The sequence below is a fragment of the Falco biarmicus genome, chromosome W, assembly GCF_023638135.1.
Source record: "Falco biarmicus isolate bFalBia1 chromosome W, bFalBia1.pri, whole genome shotgun sequence".
Classification (NCBI taxonomy): Eukaryota; Metazoa; Chordata; class Aves; order Falconiformes; family Falconidae; genus Falco; species Falco biarmicus.
The window spans coordinates 7,642,729-7,669,803 of record NC_079310.1 but is presented as its reverse complement, the minus strand read 5'-3'; the positions used below and the strand labels follow the sequence as shown (position 1 = coordinate 7,669,803).

The 27,075-nt window shown below is 41.1% G+C and overlaps 1 protein-coding gene across 1 annotated transcript; it reads right to left on the bottom strand.

The window, feature by feature from the left end:
• Positions 1-954: 954 nt before the first annotated feature.
• On the bottom strand, positions 955-22,814 carry LOC130142127 (alpha-protein kinase 2-like). Its single transcript, XM_056323568.1, has 5 exons — positions 22,461-22,814; positions 19,235-19,296; positions 15,878-16,095; positions 13,939-13,987; positions 955-1,375 (listed from the first exon to the last, which is right to left on the bottom strand). Exons 1-5 carry the CDS (start codon positions 22,812-22,814, stop codon positions 1,141-1,143), a joined length of 918 nt encoding a protein of 305 aa, XP_056179543.1. The 3' UTR covers positions 955-1,140.
• Positions 22,815-27,075: the final 4,261 nt, after the last annotated feature.

Here is a 27,075-nt window from a genome sequence, read left to right as displayed (position 1 = left end):
CACACAGGGATAAGAAGTCAACAATGTTCAGTGTCTGTATGCTGTGTTATGCACTGCAGGTTGGGTTTTCAACTACCATCTCCAGTAAACTTGTTGCAGCCCTCTGACATGCCTAGTTCCCTTCTCGGGCTGCAAATTTCCACATAAGCTACACTTAAGTTTAATAGAGGACAGTATCTTTTTTCAATTTTTGCCCTGCCTAGCCATTTTGGATAAATCAGGACTCCAGTAGACAGGTACTGGCCCAGGGCACCTGTCATGTTCCTTCAAAAAACAAAGCTATGCTACACAGACAAGTCATTGTACTTATTCTAGTTGAAATTGCTGCAATGTACTGAAATACCCTCTGTATGTAATGGCTTATTTCAGATGATAGCTGTTTGGCAACATGCAAACTCCAAACCTTTATACTGCAATAGGATTGGTGCAAGCACAACAGTACCATGCCATGGGGTTAACTGTAGATTCAAGGAAGCTTGTGTGGAAAGCAAGGAAAGCAAGAATCACACAAGTTGCCCATCTTTAAGCTGATGGCATCCTTTTGTGAAGACCTTAAAAGATGCTAGCTAATTTTGTGGGGGGCAGAAGATAGATATGTCCAATCATGAATGGTCTTGTCCTGTATTAAAAGACATGTAAGTGGGAGAAAAAAACCACAAGATTAGGATTATAGTAGGATCACAATACGCAAAAATCTGGGAAAGAAAACAATTTTTCTATAGCAGCTTGAGCAAGAACACTGCAAAATTTTTAGTAAGTGGCATCTTAAATATATTGATGTTTACGTAGCAGCTGAACCCACAGGGTCACAGGCACAGAAACATAGAAGGGATGATGTTCTCCAGTGACCTGTGGGGTACTCAATGTCCATGACTCAAAATGTGCAGATACCGGTATATAGAAAGGTTGTAAGATAATCCAGGCAGATGGTTGGCTTTGTCTTCAAAACCTTGTCCCAGTGTTAAATCTCAGGTACCAAGACCATAGAATCAGCTCCCTTTTTTTGTTGCTGACATCAGCATCAGGATGACTTCAAAATAATGTCATAAGGCAAAAGACTAAAGTTATCTCCTCACCAGGTCGCTGGTGCCTATCACTACTACATGTCCTTGAGAGTTTCCACAAGATGGACAGTGCAACTCAGTACTCTGAAGAAATGAAGTCTCTAGGTTCTCTTGCCTTCTTGGGCACTGTTTTCTTTACAGTTGATGAGTTTGGTGGATTTTTGCTTTTCATGGATGTTGCTTTCTTCTGTTTTTGATGAGTGGTTCGGAGACATTTCAGCCCCAGCATCTCACAGTACTTATTGCACTGGTGGAGGGCTCTGAACTGCTCAGTGAAGGATATTGAGCAGTTGCCTTTAAAACCTTTGTATCTGTAGCAACAAAGAAAAAAAAAAAGCCAAATGCAATTTCAAGATTCATTGTCAGCATAGGGAGGCAGAGTATGACTGTTGACTCCTAAGCAATTTGAAAACATTAGGCAAGTCTCTTCTATCCATGTTGTTTTGAGAAGCACTAACTGTCACAGAAAATCAAACTGAGCCATTCAGAGGTCTAGGAAACCAGGTAATAAGTAGTGATAGAAGAGGGAAAAGGGTTAAAGAGGCATAGTTCTGTGGTCTGTGTCCTGGCTACTATTTTTCATTTCATTTAGTTGGGAATATAATTGCCTGCTGGCTCATTTTGTCTCAATAATACATGAACTAAATCCACTCTACTTCATTCTCTATAAGCAGTTCTTTACCATGAAGAGTCAAGGTTGCCACATGAGGTGTTGTCAAAACCAGAAGGGGTTTTCATCCAAACACATACAGAGAAGCAAACTTCTGTGCTACACTCCTCCCTCCCTCAGGCTTACAACATCTCAAGGAACCAAGCCTCTTGGGGAAGAAGATGTAAGGACCATTCCTGAGGAAGGCAGTCTCACCCAGCCTTCACAGCTCCCAAGCCACCACCATATCTCCCACTGCTACCTCCCCCTTCTTCAGTGGGCTAGCAAAGCCAGGGAATAGGCAGAGCATGTACATCCCTCTTCTTCTCACCATGCCACTGGTTGCTGACATTCCTTCTGGTGCTTGCTTTTTAAGCTGCAACAGCTTTTTTCAAAAGCTGCACCTGCTTTTTAAAGAAGTAATTTTTGGTCAGATTACTAGGATGGAAGAGTGAGAAGAAAGGCCAGGGTGCTCCTCTCCTTTTTCGGTAACCTTGATAAGTGCATGTTCTACCTTATTCTCTTGGTTCACTGGACATACAATGTCCTCAGATGTGAACTGTGAGTTATCACTGCATGAAAAACAAACAAGAGTTAGCAGTGAAATTAACACACGTTCGTTGCACAGCATTCCAGGGAACATCTTTCCTCATGCAGATTGCACAGTGCTAAAGAAAAACACTGTTGCTCTGAGAAGGTGAAACTCAATTCTAACAGATAAGCATCTTTATTGCAACATGGTTTGCCAAATTTTCTTCTACAAAAGAATGGTGCCAGTGGTGAAAATATAACAAAATCCTTGCAACAAAAGGGAAAATATCTGCCCCCATTTATATCTAACTGTCCTATTTTGCATCTCTAGTGTTCCTCTACAGAGAAGAAATAGAAAAGTTGAAACCTCAGGCTGACTGCTTTCCTAGTATCAGTAATTCCACCCTAGGAGAAAGAAATCTCTTTGGTAGATAATGCGAATCTGAAAGTTTCTCTAATATATCTAAAAGGTAATATTTATTGCTTATTCAGGCACATACCAAAATGGTAACATACATTGTTAGTCCTCCTTACAGCCAAAAAAAGTCATCTATACATTTTGCTGCTGCTTTTAAACACTGTCATAATTGCCTACCCATGGAGGATGGATCCCAAATGATTTCAGGCAAGCTATTGCAGCCATGATGATGAAGCTCTGCAGATAAGTGCAAGGTGAACAGCAGACCTTAGTCTTCTAAGGAATGAAATTATTGCTGTTGGTTAACTTCAATAAGGAAAACTACTTTGGAGTTCAACTTTTACATCATAAGTATTTAGCAGTCCTTTTTATCTTCTCATACCAATATTTTATTTTCAGATTCTTCTTTGAAGTCAGAGTTTTTGAATGTTAATTATGTATTTCAAGGAAATAAATCTCCAAAGGTATTTTATTATTCGTCATGTGAAGCTGTTCATACCAGACAAGGTTACCCTCTAAGTTAAATAGGTAATAAACCTGCTCTGCTCTAGAGAAACCATTCAGCTAGCTTGCTATAAACAGCCAGATGAACCTCAAAGGGTTAAGAATTTTTTTCCTCTCCTTTCCAAGTAAGTTATGTGCTTCTTTACCCAAAGGAAGTTTATGAGGAGTGCCATTGTTACTTCAGGACTATACCCTGAAGCTCAGTAAGATAATGAACTGTTCTCTCACTCCTTTGGAGAAACAATAGACTTGAGCTCCTTTACCAGAGCCAATGGATGTATGCTCCAGACACATTGGCAGAACATGTTCCACAAGCAAACATGCCTGTCCTCAGCAAGAAAATCTCTATATCAAGCATTGATCCTGACTCCAGAAACTAGTTAAAGCAGAGTAATGCACTGCCAGGAAAGAGCATTAACTTCTACTGAAATATTTTTATTAATTTATCATGACTATTCACTTAACCATTGGAATTTCCCAGTGAATGCCGGTGGCAGCAACAGCTGTTTTTGCAGCACTTTCCACTGTCACGGTGCATCACTGCTGCAGCAGTGTGTGTAACACAGATGCAGCTGCTGATGTCTGAGGAGATAGGTGCAGACAGCCTTGAAGTAGCATCTGCTTACTCTGGTGTCTGAACTTCTCCATTTCTGCTGCAACACTGATTGAGAGGCTTTTCTCCTGCACATTGGGTGAGTGTGTTCTGGCAGAAATATTAATGATAAGTAACCTCCAGGACTATCAATTAGGTGAGAAGTTTCACTGCACTGAATGCTGACTATTTTAATTCGTGGCTGCAAAATGACCGCACATTCTTTCTCTTGCTCTCGTTCTCTTTTTCTCCCTAGGTAGCCATTTTGTTGCAGCTAAAGAAAATTTCGTGTCTTTTTCTCATGCTATAAAAGTCTGATAATACTCATTTCTTTGTGGAAATAATCTTGGAATGAAAAAGTTGAATAAAAAAAATCCACTTTTCTCATGAAGTAAATAAAAGACTGTCTAAAAGGCTTTCCTATCTGTATTTGATATTTGTCACTTACTGTATGTCTTTGAAGGAACATCTGAACAAAGAGCAGAAACAGTAGCATTTGCTCAGATGATACTACGAGTAAGAGCCACTTTAAATGAATAATTGAATGCTCTGCTAACTGTAGCTTTAGAATTCACCAAATGCCAGATATGTTTGCAGTAAAAATAAGAGCATAAATTTCTTGTGAACAGGAGACAGAACATTTACATTAAAAACGTGATTTATTTATATTTTACTAGCTTTGTTCCTAAATCAAGACACCTTTCCCTTCTCTTAAAATAATAGGTTTGCATTTGATCTTGTGGCTACAGATGTGGCCTAGGTGACACTCCTTGTCAATTTTGGAAGTTGAGAAGCATGAATGAGCCTAGTTTGGGTCTGCACTGTGCAGACAGCCCCAGGTCTTATAGTGGGCCATAGGAAAACTAATCTACAGATGTGAGACCAAAATTTTGCATCAGAGTTCTCCCAGCTGTTTGCTGTTTGTTCATCACTGCTTCCACAGAGCTCCCCTTGTGTGCTTCCAGACTGCATCATTTGTTCTGGACAGACCTAATGACCACAGCTATGGTGTAATTTGGCAGGACATCTGAGCTTAATTCAAACCATTTGGTGCTGTTATAGCTTCTGGTACGTGTAACTGAGGGAAGGTCTCCATTATGATTGGTTTCTAAATTTTACAGTCTGTATCACTCTCATATGTTTTGTGTTCAGTAATACCAAACTATTGACCATTCCAAGCCTTGAAAAATATAAACCGTTTATTTTGCACAGCATGCACTACTAATTCACTGACTAGATAACTGGTAAATAAAACCAAGACAGAATTCTATCTGCCAAACGACAACTGGGACTTGGCCCAAACCAATCTTCCTTAAATCTGAAGGGGGAATGCTGCATTTGTCCCCAGCCCTAAACTCCCCGATGCCTCTTGTTGCCATGTTGAGTAAAACTAGATTTCTCAATGCCCTGAAACCAGACAGACTTTCAGCTCCACGTTTGGCAAACAGCACTCCTGTTCACCACCATGACGGTGGGTCACAGCGTTTCTGATTCCTTCATCTTTGTGTTTACCATTCTTGCATAAATACCTGGGCACTTGTGCACCGCTTCTAAACTGGCTCACTGTTTGCACTTAGAAGCTGTAGAAGAATGGCTGCAGAAGAGTAGCCTTAGAATCTCTGAAGATCTGCACAATCCAGGCCTGGTATTAGAATAGGCCTGTAATTAGAATTGTGCTGAAGTTGCTGTGCTGAAGTTAACAAGAAAGGTAGCCTTGAGCTATTCTTGAATCCTGAGACCAAGTAATTATGTTGTGCCAACAGGCCGTGGCTGTAACAAGCTACAGCTGCTGGGAAAGCAGGTGCAAGGCCAAGAGAGAGAGGGAGCGGTATGGGAATATAGGGAGTAGCAAACTGCAAGGCTGAAGCATAGTAATGCAAATAGCTACATGGATAGAATGCTTATTTTAGTCATGATAATTAGGGGCGTGAGAACCGCACGTGCTTAGAGGCTAATAACCAATTATATTTTTGCTTTACGAATATGCATGTGTATCGAGTCTATATAAGTAGTGTTAGAAACTAATAAAGTTGAGCAAGATGCATAACTCATATTGAGCGTCTTCTTGACTCCGGCGAACCCTTCTCCCCAACAATTGGCGCCCGAACAACGGTAAAGCTGGAAAAACTGCCTTTGCATTGTGACGGTGGGCTTTGCAAATTGAGAGTCACTGAGAGGAGTTCGAGCAGGAAGGTGTCCGTAAGGAGTAAAGACGTCTGAATCCGGCAGTGAACGCTCCTGCATGGACCTGCACCAGTAAGACCGTTTTTCCCTCGATAATGGAAAGGGAGGCGGCACTCACGCTATTAACTGATATTCTTGCTAAGCGAGAGGCTAGCATGAGCACAAAGAAGCTCCATGAGCTCTGTAGGTGGGCGAAGGAAAAAGGACACTTAAAAGACCCGCAACTGATGTTTAGTGTGACTGAGTGGCGAAAGGTTGGGGATTCCCTTTGGGATGAGATCCTTAGCGACAGCAAGTCGGCCAAGAACTTGGGATCAGCCTGGCGGGAGGTCATAAACCATTTACGATCAATGGTTGCGGAGAAAAAAATGGCTATGGCTGCCTCAGACCTCCTCGGTCGGGAAACTGAGTTGGAGTCTACCCGATTATTTGGTCTAGGCGTTCCATCTGCAAAAGGCATAATTGTGCTTATTAAAAACTCTGCGACAGAGCTATTACACCCGACACCGATACCGGAGGGTGCCACCGCAACGGGTGGTCCACGCCGCCCTGAAAGCTACTGAGAGCTGCCCCCCCTGTTAGATGAGGAAGAGGGTACAAGTGCGGGTCCGAGCGCGCCTCTGAATGAGAGCGCAGAGTCTGATAGAGAAAATGAGCCCACCCCAGCTGCACCTGCCCCGATCCCCCGTCCCCAAACGAAACCCTCCGACCGGACCCTAAACTGCTTGCAGCAGCAACTGAACGAATGCCACCTGCCTACTGGCGGTCGTGATGTTCAAGTCCTGACCCAGGAAGGCATTATCCTCCAGCCTGTCGCTTCCCAAAGTCGTTGGTCTGGGGTTATACGAGACGCTATATTGGAGGGAGAGTGGCAGGCTGCCTCTGCTGTTGCATGTCTGGTGCAGACCACCACGTTACCAGACGGTACAGCAGCCGCAGCGTGGAAACCTTTTGATTGGAAGTTTATGCAGCAGCTGCGACAAACTGTTACACAATATGGTTTGCAATCAGAACCAGTCAAGCACCTGCTGAATTACTTGTTTGACTCTGAAATCATGACACCCAGTGACTGTACTTTGCTAGCCAGATTGCTTCTTACACCAGCACAGTTCCCCGCGCCCCGCCAGCGTGCCGTGCCGTGCCGTGCCCCGCGGCTCCCCCCGCTCGCCCGCCCACCCACCGCCACGGATCCCCACAGCTGCTGGCGAAAAGCGGAGTCCAGAGTTCGGTGTAGAGCTGCAGATCGCACCCCCGCCGGTGGTAACACCGCGTGGAGTAAATCGCGGCAGGGCTCTACGCTAAATTTCTCTCTGTGAGAGGGGGGGGAGGGGGCACTACGGAAGGCCGCGACGAGTAAATCGCGGCAGGGCTTCTCCGCGCTGATATCCTTTCTGTGAGAGGGGGGAACTCTGAGAAGACCGCGATGGAATTAGACGCGGCAATTAAACTGTTAACTGGCATTCTCCTTAGGAGAGGGGAGGGCGTTAAAGAGACAGAAGTGGAGACCTTAGTTCGCTGGGCACGGGGAAAAAAAAAAAAAAAAAAAAAAATATCCCCGAGCCCGCGTTATTGTTTAGTATTGCGGAATGGAGAGAAGTGGGAAATTGCCTCTGGGGTGGCGGTCAATAGTTAACACTCTGGAAACTATGAAAGCGAAAAAAAAAAAAAAAGTAGCGGCGGCAGCCATAGAAGCGTTGGGGAGAGATGTGGTAGAAAAGCCGGTGGAGCAGAAGGGTGATTCACCTAAGCCTTCTCTCTTGGCTACACTTTTCGGAGTTGGGCATACTCGTCCTATGAAGGGTACGTCCGCCCCTGCGTGTTCAACAGTGCAGGAGCTTTTAGATAAGACAGCGGACAAACCGAAAGTTACTCCTCGGAAGCCTACTGTAACTGAGCCGAACCCGGAAGAGGCGGCTGAGCCTCCCCAGGAGGGCGGGGCAGCGAGTCCTGCTGCACCAATCACGTCAGGGCGGGCAAAAGCGCCGTCCGACGTCTTGAAACATCATCTGACGAGTTTGAGGAAGAAGGCGGGGAGAAGCTTTGTGATAACAATACAGAGAAATCCTTACAGGAGGTAATAGATAAATTAAGAAACCTGGTAAAGCGAGTTAAAATGAACCTGCCTATTACTTCAATACCTGTAATTCCTCCAGTTAGCCCAACCACCCCACCGATGCTGAACTCGAGAAAAGATCCAGTTCTACAGCGTTGGTCTGGTGTTATTCGTGATGCTATTTTGGAGGGTGATTGGCAGGTGACCAGCTCGTTAGCTTGTCCAGTACTGATTAATAATCGTGATGCACATAACTGGGACATGATCTATGGAAGGTTAATGATCATATTTTAGCGATGGGAGTGTTGCAACCTGCTCTTCCACCTTTTATGATGATCCCTCAGAATTGACAAATTGTTGTGATAGACTTGAAAGACTGTTCTGTCTTTTTCATGATTCCCTTACACCCTGATGACACACAAAGAGACTCACTAACGATGATTTGCAACCGTTCCAATCCTGGTTGCATGGCACCGAAGCCAACAGTCCTCGAACTTGTTCACCAGAACAGAGGGCTGCCCTGAAAGTTGTGTCCCGCATGATTCAGACTAGCTGGTGTGGTCACTGAATGGCAAATCATCCGTTATCTTTTTTGGTTTGTAATGTTGCCACTTCAACTTTTGCCCTTATTTTGCAATGGCAAAAGAAAAAGGGGGAAAATACGGCGATCGTTTTAGAGTGGTTGTTTTTGCCATTGCAACCCAGACATCGCATTTTAAGTCATCCTGAAGCAGTAGTGGCCTTGGTGAGAAAAGGAAGAGACAGGATTGTTGAAATTGATGGGACTGAACCGGCAGATATCAGTATTCCAGTCCGTGGTGATGATTATGAGTGGCTCCTGAGACATTCAACAGCCATACAGGAAGCCTTGATGGGCTATACAGGTGTTGTACACAACAACCGGCCAAAAGGACCTCTCTGGAAGATGTTAGAACATTATCAGTGGATTGTGAGACCATTATGCTCAAAAAGACCAGTTGACGGGCCAACGTGCAAATCCTGACGAGTAATTGCTTGAGCAAGTCCTTGGTCAGCATGAAACTCATTAAGTAGTCTCCCCTTCATATTCAGGTCTTCATTCACACTGGAGTCACCCTTACAGTCATTTTGATCAGACAGAAAAAATCCTTTATCCATGACAACATTAACTGGATCATTCTCCTCTTCACCAGTCATTTCTAGTTTTTCACAGGACCAGAAAGAACAAAGCTCTTCCTCCCTTAATTGTTCCCCTCCTTGGAAACAGAAGTGTGTATTCTTTACTACACCACTGCTCCTCTGCATTTCAGGCCTATAACCCCCACTGCATAGGCCAGTCTTCCAACTCTCCACACTTGAAGACTGGTCTTTTTCTACACCAGCAAAATCTGCAGGCACAGCTGTAAAACATTCTCCACTGCGTTCTGAGCTGTCTTCATCTCTTTGAGAAATTAATTGTCTGACACAATCTTCCAACTCACTGCAAGAAGTTCTGTGTTCCTGAGCTGCTGCATTTTCCCTTAGGTCTATTTCTGCATTCTTCTGATGACCTTCATACTCTTTTGAATCAAAGATAATGCTAGAACTCATTTCTCTGATGCTTCTGAAGGGACAGTCAGCATAGCCTCGACAGACTTGGGGAAATACAGCTGGTCTTGAGGAACCATTTTCTTCATCATCATTAGAGATGAGATTCTCTCTCTTTAACTGGTTTTCAGTGTATTTTATTTTAGGTCTCACTGCTAGCTCAGACGAATTTCCTTGGGCAGTGTTTCCATCATTGACATTCGGGCCAACGGTGTTTACAGATGCAGGACGAAAGATGAAGAAGGCTGTATGTGTTTGGCAATCCGATAATCAGTGGCAGAAACAAGTGATCACTGGTGAACCACAGGACAGCCTTCAAACCTTAGAACTGAAAGCAGTTGTTGAAAGGGCAAACTGTACCCTGAAGGATTATCTTCAGAGACAGAAAGTATCGCAGGACAGAGACGTAACTAAACGGTTGTCTAAGGTGTTGTTTACCTTAAACTATCTCTCCCTTAGGGAGGGTAGAGAGGGACCACCTGTTGTTATACATCACCAAACAGCATGAGGGAAGCAAACAGCTGCAGTTCCTGGTTTGAATGTTCTGTATAAAAATATGGCTTCAGGCGTATGGGAAGGACCATCCACCTGATAGAATGCTTATTTTAGTCATGATAATTAGGGGTGTGAGAACCGCACGCGCTTAGAGGCTAATAACCAATTATATTTTTGCTTTACGAATATGCATGTGTATCGAGTCTATATAAGTAGCATTAGAAACTAATAAAGTTGAGCAAGATGCATAACTCATATTGAGCGATTTCTTGACTCCGGCAAACCCTTCTCCCCAACAAGAAGCGAGTTACTGTGTTGCATTATTTTTGTTTATGCTCCCCAAAGAATCTACTAAATAGCTTATTTAAAGGATTGATTGCCTGACTCTGATGCGCCCCAGTGGCTACAGCAAAAATACTTTCCAGGCTTTTCGGTTTCTAGTTCGCCTTTGCCCTCTACTGACATAAATTGCTCTAGTGCAGCTACTTCAGTGCACTGAATAAATTACCCTTTGCTTCGGGTTCGTTTGTTTCCAATTCACTGGTAAAACAGACATAAAAAGGATAAAAGATCAAAATTACTTTGAAGATTGTTAGTTGTTGAAAACATCAATCACTGCACAGCTTCTATAGGAAGGAGGGGAAAGATGAAGACAAAGGATACATAAATGCTCATCCACAAATGGTAGCTCAGACTTGGAATATGAGTCGGGACCCCCAAAAAAATCATTAACAGCAATAAGCCATGCTGAATATAGGTACCAATTTTAATATATGCTGTTTATTGTACTTGGTTTACAAGAAACACTGGAGGACAAATAATGGCCATGAATAATTTATGACAGTTGCTATATTGGCTTTTGCAAAATCATCCATAACAGTTTTACTATGACATTAGATTATTTGAAAGCTTGACTATACTATGAGCATGGCAGGGGTGGGGGAGATGGATTTTTTTTTCCCCATTTTTTTTCTCCCCTGATCACAGGTTTAATCTTAGAGTGAAATTAGTATTGTATTTAATGTACATTCCATCCAGGAACAATATGAATGTTCTCCCATTCATCAAGGATCACAGGATTTACCAAGGATATTTTTGGTTTGCCTTGATATGATTGGCCCAGGCTTAGAAGAATTGGAGGCAGAGGAGCTGTCTGTGACTAGTGTGTGTGTGTGACTAGTGAGATCATTACCTCTGCAAAGAGTGGTTGAAGAAACTGGTAATTTCTACAAGCAATTATACCAAAAAATCAGCTTTCTATCTGCTCTAACAGTACAGTTAAAACCATATCATACTATATGTTTCAGTTAAGTAGAACTATGTATGTTCTCCCCAACATGCGAGATAGACAATCTCTCATGAGCATGGCTGCACACTACCAAAAGTAGCAATAGCCAGTAATATAGACAAATTCTGTGTACTTTTTTGTTTTTCCCACCCAGGCTCATGGAATTAAAAATCAAACTGTAGATACTAATGCAGAGCTGTCCTTTCTGGGAAAGAAGCATGGAAGAAAAATACAGAACCAAGAAGTTGTCTTGTAGCAATATCATTAGCCCAATGACACACAAAGTGATACTCAACATTTTTAAGAGATTGTTCATGAAGAGAAATTATATTCCTTTATATAACTGAGGTGATCCTTACTACAGCTTGTGTTGTATATTCATTTTCTCACTTCACCATCCTCTTCCCTATTCCAATGTGTTTTTACAAGTGTAATTTGCCATAGTAAGCTGGACAACAGCATACATTAAAGCTCTTCTATAAATCTTCTGATTCCAGTGAACAGTATTGCCTAAATAAAATTTTTATGACTCCTTTGTTTTATAACAGGATGATGTAACTTCATTTCAACTGATTTCATTTTGGATACACAGCGAAAAGAGTAAATCAACGTAAGTTTTGAATGGATGCCAGCCTGCATCCAATCAGGATTTTCCCAGAACATTCTGGGGTCAATTTTTTAATAATTTAAAAGATACTGTGAGGGTTTTTTTCTGTACCATGGGTATATAGACAAGCTCCAGTTTAATATAAAGACTAAATACATGTGATTGGCTCTGCTTTTTCTGGTCAGTTTTGCAAAGGAAAATATTAGTTTAAAGCATTGGTCACAGGCATTTACACCCATTCCCTTTCCAGCAGCCACCTGATCTGAATGACTGCCTATACCCGCTATTCCTATCCATGGCTCTTTTGGCCTGTGGAATAACTAGAAGCTTTAACAGAAACTTAAGAGAAATGGAAGAAAGTTAGAACACTAAAGGCCTATATCTTTAACAGGCATGCTTAAGACTCCCCAAAAGACCTGAAGCCATTGCAAAGCTATTAGGAAACAGGCTTCTCTATGAACAGATCTTTTGTTATAGTTCAGAATTACTGCTTCTGAGAAAGAAGGGAAAGAGATACCATCAAATCCCTTAACACATTTCCTTTTCTATCAGCTGTGGCCTATACAAAGCTGAATAGACATCTTCCCTCCACCCATGCAGCTGACAAGAACATCCAGCTCAAGAAAAGCTTAAGGTTGCTGCCTGCTATAGGAGGAAAAAACTGACTCATAGAGTTCTAAACTGACAGAAGAGTCTTTATAAAAGCTTGTGGCATAAATGCATATTCTAAAGCTTTGGCACTTTTGCTGGCTGCAAGAAGGATTTAAGCTGTGTTCTCTCATGCAGTCCCTGCACCATCCCTTTAAATTCTTTGCAAAAAGGGCAATAAAAACTTTGGCCCATTCCAGGGCATCTCCTTCCCTAGTTCCCACAGTACTGTGGTAGATACCATCTCTTCTTCCAAGGGAAGAGTAGGAGGGGAGAAGGGTCACCTCCGATACTGGTAGCAGGATCTAGTAGTAGGGCTAGATAGGTATAAGCATTTATATTTGCATTTGCTGGGGCAGGTACTAGTGAGTGCAAGCCCAGATGGAGCTCTGCCTTCAACAGCATGCTGTGTTTGAGATACTTCCTCCATGGTCAGAAGCTCTGGACAGCACAAACACCAGGTTTTTCACTGTACCTCAGGCTGTAGCGAGTGTTGGCCCTGCACTTTCAGCCCTACCTTCCTCCAGCTAATATACCACCAAGTAAAGTGCCTTACTTGTTTGTAAGTCCCCAGACACCTTGATTTCACTCATGAAATGCCCTTTGAATAAGCCTGTTTAAGGGAGGCATGAAGGAAAAGCAAATCCCAATCTACAGCATAGCCCCATCCTTTTAGTGTTGCAGAATGGATGAAAGAGAACGGCCACGGTTCCATAGAAGGACTGTGTGATACAGCTTTTTGACATAAGTCTGGAGTGAACCAAGCTAGGCCGCAGCGAGAAATTACCAGACTTGCTAGAAATGGAAAATTACCAGGCTTGCTAAAAATGGAAAATTACCAGGCTTGCTAATAAGGGAAGAGAGATAAGGTTATGCTGACCTTGTAAATAACTTTGAGGAATTCACATAGATAAGAGAGAAAAAAAAATATATGTAGTTAGTTATCCGCAGAAACCACAAATAGGAGGACGTATGAAAGTGTAATCCTTTAGAGCTTAGCCAATCAGCAGATGATTTGTAGGCATAATTAACTGGAACTGTATATAAGACATAATCGCGCCGTAATAAATTGAAGCTTGCTCTATCACTCATATTGAGTCGGCCGCGTGCTTCCCCTCGCTCGTCGCATTTTAGAACAAAATAAATGTGTTTTCCTTATAGGTGAGTTCCCATAAATATGAATAAAAAGAATTTAAAAGAGACAGATGAGGACTGTTTTCTTCCAAAGTTAAAGCAAGAATAAATTTCCAGTGCACCCTCCCCCAACATATTTACACTGTGAAGACTGATGTGTAAAGCAAAATCTATTGAGGCTATTGAGAAATAAGTTTTCACTCACCCTTTGGCCAGTGTTGCTATGCCAATGTCAGTTAACTTCATTCCTACACCTACAAGGCACCAAGGAAACAGAGCTTATGTTACACTAGAATTTCTAGAAATATCTTCAGATTCAGAAGCATCATATATAAAGGCATTAAATATCATTTATTGATTCCTGGTTTTAATTTTAATTATTTGTCACCATTTAAAAAAACCATTTTAAAGTATTTTAAAAAATACGATGTTTGTGCTCTGTATCACTAGCAATTTCTAGAAGTCAGTCTCATACTAGTGGTTTACAGGTAGCAAGGTGATAAAAAGAGCATAGCTTGTTTACTGTGCTTGACAGTCAGTGGTGGGGAAGGAGCAGTTACACTTTGAGGACAGCATTTTAAGAAACATACCAAATCTTTGCTTATGCATCTGCCCTGAGATGTGTATATTTATGGGTTTTGTGGGTTTGATGCTTTGCAAACCTGGACTGCAATGTTTATCAGCAGGAATCGTATATTTGCTTTGCTAATCAAATACCAATAAGTCAGTCAACCTTATTTTTACTTTCTGGGTGAGAGATCCAAAATCCTTTTCTCATTCAGTATTTCCAAAAACTTGGGGGTTTTAACCCGTCCCTTTGCTGACTTGTTTATAGGCAAAATCCAGCCCCGCAGGGTGGGATTTTTTCTGTACAGGAAAATGATGGTCTCAAGTCCTTTTTCCTTAGAGAATAATACTCTCAGAAATTTCAATTAGTATGCCTGAAAAATGCGGCCTAGATACTCAAATGAGAACATGATCAGAGAGGAAGGATGTTTCTCTTCAACAGCAGCAGTTATATTGTCCTTTGTAGCAGCAGTCATTATAGAGGCTCAGATACCATTTCTGCCATTGTGCTTCCCTCAGGCTAGGATTTTGTTCTTTCTTCTCCCTTTAAGTTACTTTGAGGGTCTTGTTTAGATGTCTTGTTGCTAATTTTCCTGCCTTCTCTTGTTAAAAAATATGTGATATTTCCTAAGATGCCACTTTTTGTTTTGTTTTGTTTTGTTTTCTTTAACAATGGTCTGTCTTTCCCTGTTTCAAATACATCTGTGTGTACTATGTTGGGTACAGGCACAGCATTTCAAGCAGACCAGAGGAGTCACGCCCACAAGAGCATAAGGGGAGCATTTAGTAAATGCAAGGAGGACATTTCCTCCCCATTATTCTTTATTTTGAAGGAACATGTTTCTTCAAATCTAGCCAGGATCTGAATGTGGAGCATTCTACAGTTGAGAGATTGCAGGTAAGTATTTAGATACAAGAAAGAGTGAAAAATGAGGCTGTTATTAACAACTGAAGTCTTTCATTCACATGACATTTCCTTAACCTCTGGGATGTGAGACAATAAGCCAGATTTGATTCATATTGAGTGTTCTGATTTACTAAAGGGATATGTAGAAGAACAACTCTCTCATTAAGAGTGTAAGATTTGTTTTTTTTCTTTTATAAACTGTCTTCTTAGAAGAACATAAGCTAGGTAAAAATTTCCTTTCTCTGCTGATTAGATAAACATCATAATACTGCATAGGTTAATACATGGTAGCCCCTTCTGCCACAGTAGGCAATTAATTAACGTCTTTCTGTTCCCTAGCATAGTGCACACCACACACAAATAAACAGAGTGCACTTAAAAGAGGCTAGAAAATCAACCTAACTCTCTCTCCTGTCATTCTGATCTGCATAAGATGCTGTATTAAAACAGACACTGGGCCGTGGTACTGTCCACATCTGGAGAAGACTTTGCCCATTACAAGGTTATGGAAGGAGCACATTCAACATTGCCAATAGGACACAGAAAGCCAAGAATAACATAGCTCAGAAACAAGTCTCTGGAAGTTCCACAGGTATGAGGATTGACTGTGAGTGGTCACCAGCCTGTATCATGGGAATGCCATTTTATTGCCCCTACTCAGACAACTCACCTTGCAGGTCAGTGACAAGCAAGCTCCCATTGGTCTTTTCATACACCCAGTGCTGGAAGGTGCAACACTTCTGGCCAGCCTCTGAGTCTCTTCTCAGGAAATTTACTTCCTTGCCATCCCTGACAGTGTATTTCACAAACTCCCCAACCAGCTCCTCCTCCACTGTCGCATAGGGGATGTTATTAGCAGGGCGATGAACAAGAAAAATAGGAATGATCCTGAAATCAAGGGATAAAAACCAATAAAATCCAGACAGTTCTGTCAATGAAGGACTAAGAAACAGGCAAAGTGGCCAGTGATCTCAGAGCATGAATGAACAAGATCTATGAATTAACTCAGTCTAAACAATGCCAGGAGACATCTGGATAAGATTGGGAACTTCTAGGCAGCTCTAGAACATAATCACATTATCCTCTATGTGCTCATTTCTTTGTATTATTTATTCAGGTGTAAACTTTTTCAAAGCATGCTTTCTGATGTTGTCCTATTACATCCCAAAACCCAAACTGCATAATAAAGAGTGCTTGCTTATCTTGGAATATCACTGCTTCAACTGCTCAGGCTGACTGATTCAGTCTTGGTGAGTTGTTAGGCCTGCAAATTTGATCCTCTCCAGAAGGAGCTTTGCCCAAGACCAGTCTAAGTGGAGGATTTCTCAGACTAGACTTCTAAAACCTGATGCATCCAAAATTAGAAAACACTTTTGATAATGAAAATACAAAGCAACTACTTTACCAAAAAGTAAGAGGAAACAAGAAAGTGTCTGGAAAGATATCAGATTCTCAAGACAAGTTGGCTCAAGTGAAAATCTAGAATCTGGTTTCTTGGACTTTGGCAGAGTCTGGATCCAGATCAGAAAAATTCAGCTATTTCTGTATGAAGTTTTCAGGAAATTGCAAACTTGAAAAAAATTGTCTTATTTTATGAATTTAGAAATTGAGCTAGTTTAGCCAGAAAGACTTACAAATTTTTGTAGGAAACCAGGCTAGGTCCATTTATGTCTAAAGATGCACTATGCCAAAAACTCATGTCCAATATCAAATAAAATTGGAGTCTCATGGTCTCCCCAGAGAGAAAGACTGAATGTGAAGTGATAACGACAATGGTCTGGAATGAAGTATCTGTCTCACTAGCAACATGAACTTCTTGGTTACCAAAGTTCCTGCTGTCTGGAAAGCAGTGTTCTACCCCATAGGCAGTCTTCTTCTGTTTGTTCTTACACTGGAAAAGCTCAGCATATTTGTTAAACAGCACTCTGATACCACAATGTAAGTGTTCAAAATTAAGACCTTAGAGTAAGCAAACAAGTGACATTAGTGTATATTAGAGTGGAATTTAATACTGCTGTGAGATAAGGTCATTTTGGAAAGCCATTCAGCTTCAGCTGATAAAAGAATATAACTGTATTTTACCAGCTAGCTCACAAGAGCTCCTAGCTGGTAAATGTCTTTCCTAGGGAAATTACTATCACCATGGAACAGGTTTCTGGTTACTTGCTTTCTTATTGTGAATTGTGAATGTACATATGTGCTCTATACACACTGAAAGGAGGTCTAGAAGAATTAGTCATGAGACAGAGAACCACATCTAACCAGAGCACTTCTGTATTAGTCTTCCAGTCCTAGTCTACAATTAAGCTTTATTGACAGCATTAATTTATTTGTTGTTGTGATATTTTACCCTTATTGTTATAGCACATGCAGTTAAAGTGGTACAAATGGCCTTTACCCAGTAGTTATTCTCTTTCTAAGGAACAATCACTGCAACTGTAGGCACTTGTCTAGTTCTAACCTAGTCACTAAAGGTATGATATCATCTTAACTTGACCAGTATCATTAAAGTGACCAGCTTTTGTTAGTATATATGGCTCCATAGTTTCATATTACTGCACATTGAAAGGAAAATAAATGGGTCACTGGTTAATAGAAATGTTAGTACTACACCATTGTGGAAGCATCATAAGTAACCTCAAGACCACAGAATCTCTCTCTCTCGGTCGCCTCTGCCCTTTTATAAATGTCTAGCTGCCAGGCCACTGACTATTATAGGGCAGTGCTCTCTATCATTACCTCAGCTTTCTGTTATGGTCAAACATGTGCAGACAGGCTAAGGCTGTAGTTTTAAAGCTAACTGGAAAATGTGTATGACCTCTCTTGCTCTCTTTAGTTTATAAAATGTTGCAAGGAATATACCTTCTTTTAAATACAAGTTTGGACTGACAAGGGATGGCTAGAAAAAGGAATTCAGCCTTAAAATTTTGAAATTAAAAAGTAGACCAAAGCATACTCACATCATCTCTTTTTCCTCTTATCTGATGTCTTCTGGCCAATTGTTTAGAATAAAGCACCAAATCTGAACCTTCCATGTGCCTGTTATTTGCACCAGACTTGTAGTTTGCATAGGCTACATGGTCTCTCTCTTGTGTCAAAAACTAGAGGTTATATCCTGTGCCTAGAGAAATTTCTCAAACACAAATTTTATCAAGAGCAGTAGAAAAGAAGCTGACTTGCACAAATATTTTCCCTAAAAGATTTCACTGCCATTGTTTCAGAAGCTGTGCTTTAAGTGGTCCTTTTCTTCAGGGAATCAGTGCAGCTGAGCAGATCTTGTGTTATCTAAACAGAGATGGAGATTTAGCCTCCTGTCAAGCATGTAGGTCTTATCCTTGAAACAAGGCAGATGGAATGTCAACCATTCACTGCAAATTCAACTCTATGCAGTAGCCTGACACTGGAATAACAAATCATTTGAAAAAGATCTGTTACCAAATCTTTAAGGTGCCACTTTCCAGCCTCAGAGGCAGAGATGAATACTTATTGAACTACTGGCCTGAAAAGGAAAACTGCTGAAATGAAGTAACCCAGTCTTTGTGAAAACCTAGAATCAGAGTTGGGCTTTCAGGCATAAGACTCTCTATACATAAAAAACTTGCCAAAGGAGTGACTTCATACCATCTTCAGAATGATCATGATTTCTCTCAAGATTTCATTTTTAATGGAAAGTTGGAAGACCTGACTAATCCCACACTGCTATTGCTAAACAATACTAGTATTATCACCTACTGATGTTACTTCACTAACATTAATATTTTCCTCTAAATTTATATCAAAAACAAGGTTTTTACCTGCTATTTACTGTCTTTACTCTTTATTAGCCTTCTCTAATGGAAATGGAATCTCTCTCACCATCTCGATACCTAGTATTATTTAGGACACAACTCCAGCTGTAACACTGTTCTCACAATTCCTGTTTCATTTTCTTCTAGCAGTCAGCGAGCAGCTGTGGCACAAGACAATATATATATACATACATGTATATGTATATTAAAAAAATTACATATATTATATATATACTCACTCTGGTACTTCCCCAAAGCCTTCCAAGGGTTCAGCTTCAGCTGCATGTGGATAACTGGCTAGCTGAAAAAGTTCATATAAACATAGTCCAGCTGGCTGGACAAAAATGCACATCTCTCAGCTTATCTGAAGTAAAGCAAAAATACACTGTCTTTGGCTGTCCTTGTTACACAATAACAGGAAGATCGCGGTGGGAAAAGAATGTTACAGGTGGGAACAGATAACTACAGAAGAGAAACTAGGGGCGGGCTTGGTATTTAGGCAACTAACAATAATGAGCTTAACTTTTGTAATATGTATGAGTTAATTATAACAAGGCATAAAAGGTGACTGTAAGGGACAATAAACGAAGTCTGCTGATCACTCATATTGAGTGACTGTGTCTTCCCTCCGTCGCGACAAATGGCGCCCGAACAGGGACCCTAGAGAGGGCTGAACCTGCGAGCCACGGTTCGACGGAGATTCGGGTACCGGTCCTGAAAGCAGCGCAGGAGGCGGAAGGGCACAGTCCCCGCGCCCGGGAGCACCTACAGAGGGTCCCGCCGGCCACGCGTCGCCGGAGTCTCGCAAAGGCTGCAACAGCGCTGACGAAGGTATGGAGAGACAAGCGACGTACGATTCGCTCATATGCTTTTTAGAAAAGCGGAGCGTTCGGGACATAGATTGTAAAAAGGCATTACCCGGGTTATTAGCGTATGGCATAGCATCCGGGTCCCCCGCGGCAGCGGCGAGCGGCGGCGCAGCCCGGCAGGCCCCTTCCCGGCCGCGGTTTCTCTCCAAGGCGGCACCCCCCGCCTCCGATCGGCGCCATGGCGATGCAAGCGGCCAAGCGAGCTGACATCTGGCTGCCCCCAGAGGTCAATCGGGTGCTTTATATTCGGAACCTGCCGTATAAAATCACAGCGGAGGAAATGTATGATATATTTGGGAAATACGGACCTATTCGACAAATCAGAGTTGGAAACACTCCTGAAACAAGTGGAACAGCTTAAGCTTCTCAAGGAAAAATACGGACTTGATTACAAACCCACCAAAAACAAACAAACAAACAAACAAACAAAAAAAAAAGTGCTTCAGATGTCACCTACAAGAAATGGGTTTCTGCCTTGAACTAGCAAACATCTCTGTGTTTAAAAAGAAGCCTTTTTGCCTTGACGGCGATAATTTATTCTGTATTCTGTATTTATGCTGTATTCTGAATGTGGAAATTGGTTGGGACTAGGAGGCTGGCTTAAAGGCATTTTGCAAACGGGATTATTATTTTTGATCATTATTGTAATAATAGTTTTTTGATCAAAACCAGCCAAAATTATTTGTAAGCATTAGGCATATCTGAAGAGAATGCCTTTATTTGAATCAGCAGTTAAGGTGTAGTTTAGTCTGAGGCTGTGGTTTTATCTGCTTCTGGTGAATTTTTGAAGTGATGAAATCAGAGATACAAGGTATACTAAGAGTTATGAGGTAATAAGGTAATAATCTAAGTAAGGGTGCTGTCTTTTATATCTACAAGTGCAATATGCTTTTATGTAGCAGAGAGAAACTTTAACAATAATGTTGCTTGAGCAAGATGTGCATGTGACAACTTGGGAAAAGGGATATCACAACTGGAGTGCAACAGTGTTTCTACGTCTGGCAGAGTGAAATCTTTCAAGACCTGAGTTTAGACAGTCTAAAATAAATTGTTAGTATTCAGAAAACCCATCTTAAGCCTCTTTTGCTTACATAGTGTTATGGAAGTCAACTGCTATTGTAGAGAATTAATGATTTTTTAATACATATTAACAAATACTACTATTTTAACTTGAGGCAGTTGAGTGAGAAATTCTCACGTGTAGCATTTGAGGGAATGTCAGCATAAATCGCACTTACAGTAAGACTGCATTTTTAATTACTGTACTCGTTAAGATTCGATGATGCCATAAGGCTAAGGCCTTTTACCACAGATCGGTTCTGAACTAAAAGGTGTGTGCACATGTAGATATGCACATCTGTGTTATTTTCCTTAATTGGCTACAAAATAATATAATTAGGTTGGGGACTAGATCTTGGGAATTTGTCTATTATACTTCTGTTTGTTAAGGAACGTGCATAACACACAGCACCCATGTAGGCTTGGCTTGTGGCATAGTTGTCAAATTTAGCATAGACATTCAGACAGATAAGCAACGTACTCTTCTTGTGTGTATCACCTACAAGCCATTATGGCTTAGTGTGTAAATCTGTATGTAACTATTGAAAAATCCCCTTATGAATGTATATAGCTTAGAACTAATTTTTTCCCTTTGTTAATTCTTTGATATCAATGAGGTATTCTTCAGAAAATGTATGGACTGGTTGGTTGCATAAGGGCAGTTGTTATTTGGACAGAAAATTGTTAATGGTCAGGGATTTTCCACTAAAATATTTGCAAATATTCCTAGTCAAACATCAGTTTGGTTTCTTTTCGGGTTTTGAGCTTGCATTAGTCCATGTTCAGAACTTTAAAATTACCTTTGAATTTTTTAAACTTTTTATATCACTGGAACAGAAAGAGCATCTAAATTAAAGCTTCAAGCTAACTTTATTTTTCAAGTATTTCAGGAATTATACTTCTGAACTGAGATTTTATAAGTTGGCTGTGTATTTTCCCGTGTTAAAACGCTGTTATTGAAAATGGTCAACCAAGCCTATGTCGCCCAAAATAAAAACGGGGGAATTGTGGATAACTGGCTAGCTGAAAAGGGTCACATAGACATAGTCCAGCTGGCTGGACAAAAATGCACATCGCTCTCAGCTTATCTGAAGTAAATCAAAAATACACTATCCTTGGCTGTTCTTGTTACACAATAACAGGAAGATCGCGGTGGGAAAAGAATGTTGCTGGTGGGAACAGATAACTACAGAAGAGAAACTAGGGGTGGGCTTGGTATTTAGGCAACTAACCAATAATGAGCTTAACTTTTGTAATATGTATGAGCTAATTATAATAAGGTATAAAAGATGGCTGTAAGGCACAATAAATGAAGTCTGCTGATCACTCATATTGAGTGACTGTGTCTTCCCTCCGTCGCGACAGCTGCATATATCTTCACATACTCCCTTGCAGTAATTTGGACATAGCATTCCTATATTGCAAACAAATATGCCTATGGAATATTACTAAAAACACTTAACAGATCATCTGTTTGAATATTTGCAAGACAGCTTTTCCCCACAATTCTTGCTTACAAAGGACAGGGGAAACTTACCTGCAGCGCTAGTTTGTAATTCTTTTGAACTAGGTCATCCTTACTCTTGGTCCCATATGTGATAGCATTGTGCACTTTGAGAACACAGGTGTGGCCAGGACTGAACACTGGCACGAGGCCTTGCATCACTTTACTTCGGAAGGCTTTCCGGTGCATTCCTTCACCAAAGTGAAGCTCTTCTGTAGCTATTATTCCATGCAGATTCCCTCCAAAATAGCTGTCACTGGTGAAATCTTCTCTAAACATGAGCTGCATGAATTCAATTTCTTCCACACCTGAAACACAATACCGCTTTGTTCTGCACAACCTTCTGCAGTCACAGGGAAAGGGGTGGACATGGGGGAACGAATGCATCTCTCCATAGAGCAGAGGTTCTCAAACTACGGCCCGCGGGCCGGATATGGACCCCCAGGGTCCTCAATCTGGCCCCCGGTATTTACAAACACCACCACCACCACCACCACCCCCTGCCGGGGGTTGGGGGGGGAAACCAACCAGCCGCAGATGACTGCCTGCCACTTCATCCACGTGCCGGGCCCCTGGTTAAAAAGTTTGAGGACCCCTGCCATAGAGTATTACAGAAAATGCTCAATAGAAACAGAATACTAAGCCTAACTTGTATTAACATGGGCTTGGGACCCTGCTTCTCTAAATGTAGCTCGCTGCCTCTACTGTCTAAAGCCAGCATGGAGAAAGGTGGCAGTTCAGGTTCATAAGGAGAGAACACAGAGTGTAGCAAAAACAAGAAATAAAGGCAAAGATCACAAAAGCTGGTTTTAAACCTATTAGGGGAGTTGTAAACTGGAGCTTCAAATGAATGTGAGGTCAAGCTGACTGAGAACTAAAGAGGCATTGAGGGAATACAGAGATCCTGGTAACTCTGCTTTTTTGGGAAGACACAGACAGTAATAAAGCTAATGTTCAGCAATGTACATAGATATGAATTTAAAAGTAGAACACAGTTCTTTGCCCCATGTGCTCAGAGCACATTCTTCTGAAGCTAGCCTGTCTTTTCAGAAAAGCCAGAAGTTTCTGGTATAACCAGTGCTTGTTTCAGCTTTCAGCTTTGAATCTTTTCAAGGAAAGATTCTGCCAACATGTTCATAGAGGCACTCAGCTGAAAGAGGTCTCAGTCCTTATCCAATATGACCATGATGGAAACATGCCTTTCCTAGTACCAACCACATGCGCTACACCAGCTCCAGTGCTGCAGACTGGCACGTTAAAGTGTTTCTTTTCAATCTGGCAAGCACAAGCTTAAAAACAGGTTTATTAGCAAAGGTAGAATAAAATAACAAGATTTTTTTCTTCATAAGCGATTTTGAATAAGAAACACATTTCTGTAAATGACTGTGTCACTTTCAATCAAAAAGCAAATACATCCATTTTAGTGATCATTATATTCAAGAGAAATTGGTACAATATTTATCTTATCCCCCCACTTGTGGATTTTGAAATTACCAGTAGCATAAGAATGTGTTCTTAAGTTTGCTACAGCTGAAATCAAGCAGCATTATGGATTTCACCCTTTTAAATGATCACTGGAATACAAATGGAAGAAAAAATATATAAGGGGGGAAAAAGTGGTAAAGGTTAAGAACTGAGAGAAACTAAAAAATTGTAACTGCACCTCACGTCTCTCAGCATTACATTTCAAGTAATATCAGTGAAAAAAATAAAGAGGAGAAAAAAGGTGTCGACTACACAGCCATGAAGTCCTTGCAGCTCCTCTTTATAGTTATCTCTGGTTTAGATTCTGCACACTATTGCCTCTCTTTGAAGCACAGAGGAAACAGTGCACATATAAAGCTAGAATTAGAAGGCTCCTTAACTCCACCTAAAATTCTCAGTTGATCAAAAGTTATACAGTGCTGTTACATGAAATTTCCTGCCTTTATTTTAACAAGGAACTAAATGCTTAATTTTATTCTTCTAAAAAAAGAAAGAAAAATCAATTGGCGGAATGAAGTACTTTATTAGTACAGTGTGTTCAGAAATGATAAACCAATTTGAATTGACCTGTCTATCTTTAGCTGCAGCAGAGCAAGACATATGCCAAGTGTGATTAAACACAAGTTAACATATGGGGAAAGCATTCCAAATCTTCATGCCTGTCTTTCTCTTGGAGTAAAGTTACATAGCAGGTGACTTGCAAAGACCATGTGTTCAAACACCAAAGGCAAGTTTTTCTGCCAAAAGAGCTTTCAGTACTCCATGTGTGTCTATGTCTCTGTATGACACATGCGATGTTATTTCTCTGTTTACTGTATGTGAAGTACTAGTGCAAAGAGGGTCCCCCATGGAGAGTTGGCCAAGTCATGACAATCACACCAATATGGCTACATGGCGTCCTCACTTTATTAAACAAACAGGTCATATTTATAACTTAAACCGACCGCTCACACGACTTTACACACAGGTGATTGGATAAAGGTTTCTGGTCACGTGGGCATCCGTGTCGCTGACTGGTGAGCATGCTGCAGGCGCCTGATCAGAGTGTGCCGATGAGAGTGCGTTGATTCCGCGGTTCCCAGGACTTGCTCTGCACCTGGCTTCTTGTTTGTGCATAGCTTGTTTTCTTTCTCACACTGCTTGTTCCAAGGATAATATAAAGTTGCTCTGCAGCTTCAACTAACAGGCCTGGGTTGTCCAACCCGGACAATGGTAACATATGTCCTCGGTCCTTTAAAAATCCCTCTACATATCCCCCTTTTTCTTTTTGGACAACCCATGTCTGTTTCACAATATATGTTAAACCTTTCTTCAAACAAGAAGATAAACAGCTAAAACCTAAAAAAGTTACAACAAAGATTATAACAAAGCGTATTCCTTCCATCAATAACGTCTTTAACCAACCTGTTATCCCCAATCCTCTCAACCATTCATCGAAGGGATTATCATCAGCAAGAATATGCTTCATGTTTCCCTGCAGTTGTGACAACTTCTTGTGCATCGATATGGAATGATCGGAAAGGTTCATACAACACATCCCTTCAAAATCCTCAGAACCGTGTCCATGTGCTAATAACAAAAAATCTATTGCAGCTCTATTTTGTAACATAGCATGCATCAAGCAATAAAGAACTTAAAATCTGTGACGTAAGATTAAATTGTTTCTCTCCCCAGCACGCTAAACCTTCGTATATTCTTAGCATTTAATGCTGCCATTTGGACTCATACATGTACCATTCTGATTGGAAGTCAGATTCACTGCTTTAACATTCCAAAAACCATCAAATTTTTTTCATTCTCTTGCAGGGGAATACCAATTAAACAAGTTCTAAAGGGGTTGTCTGCCTGTTGCAGACTTAAACAAAAGTCTGTTATTACCATGAAATTTGCCCATGTCACCCATATGTTTGTCCTAGGCAAGATGTCAAAAATACTTTGGCCAATGGGTAAAAATTTCAAGACCGTAAACCAAGTCCACCACTCAAACATGTTTACTCCTACAATTTCCATAATTTTTTTCTCTTTATTTTTTTTTTTTGTTACATTCCACCCCACAAATCTGTGCTTTCACAGATTCTGATGATGTATACTGTCTCCAATCAGCATGGTATTACACTAGCCGTATGTTTTCTCCTGCTTCATGCCCGGTTACCAATCAAACACATACACTCTTTACACCATTTACATTTAAGCTTTGGTTTACAGAACCGTTTTACCCGACATAGCATACATTGGCATAATACCCACGGGTTACATCCCTTACAACATAGACAGTTTATTCTGTCTGCTTGCTCTGAGTCTTTTCTTCCATCTTCTGATCTTGACATACAGGTCGCACAAACTTGCTAGGGACCCATATAGGTCCTTTATCTGTGGAAATACAAAAATAACCTCTACCGATAAATAACACCGGATTAGGTCCTTCCCATACGCCTGAAGCCATTTTTTTATACAAAACATTCAGACCAGGAACTGTAGTTGTTTGGTTCCCTTGCGCCGTTTGGTGATGTATAACAACAGGTGGTCCCTCTCTACCCTCCGTAAGGGAGAGATAGTTTAAGGTAAACAACACCTTAGTCAACCGTTTAGTTACATCTATGTCCTGCGATACTTTCTGTCTCTGAAGATAATCCTTCAGGGTACAGTTTGCCCTTTCAACAAGTGCTTGCCCCGTTGGGGAGTGAGGAATCCCTTTAACATGCTTAATTCCACAAGTTGTCATAAACCTAGAGACTCATTGACTACTATACGCTGGACCATTGTCTGTCTGTATTTCTACAGGTACTCCCATGACAGCCAAACAAGACATTAAGTGTCTCTCCACATGTAATGCCTTTATCACCGGTTTGTGCAGTGGCCCATATAAAATGAGAATAGGTGTCAATTGTGACATGCACATACTTAAGCTTCCCAAAGTCAGGTACATGTGTTACATCCATTTGCCAAACCTGAAGTGCCTTCAGACCTTTTGGGTTAGTGCCCACCCCTAAACCAGGTCCATGATGACTACATTGTGGACAGGAGCAGACAATACCCTTTGCATCTGCTATGGGTATTTGATACTGTTGATGTAAAGACTTTGCATTCTGATGAAAAATCTCGTGGCTGTTACGAGCTTCTTCAAACTTATTTGTTGGAGGGGTTATTGCCAGAGAGCTGACTG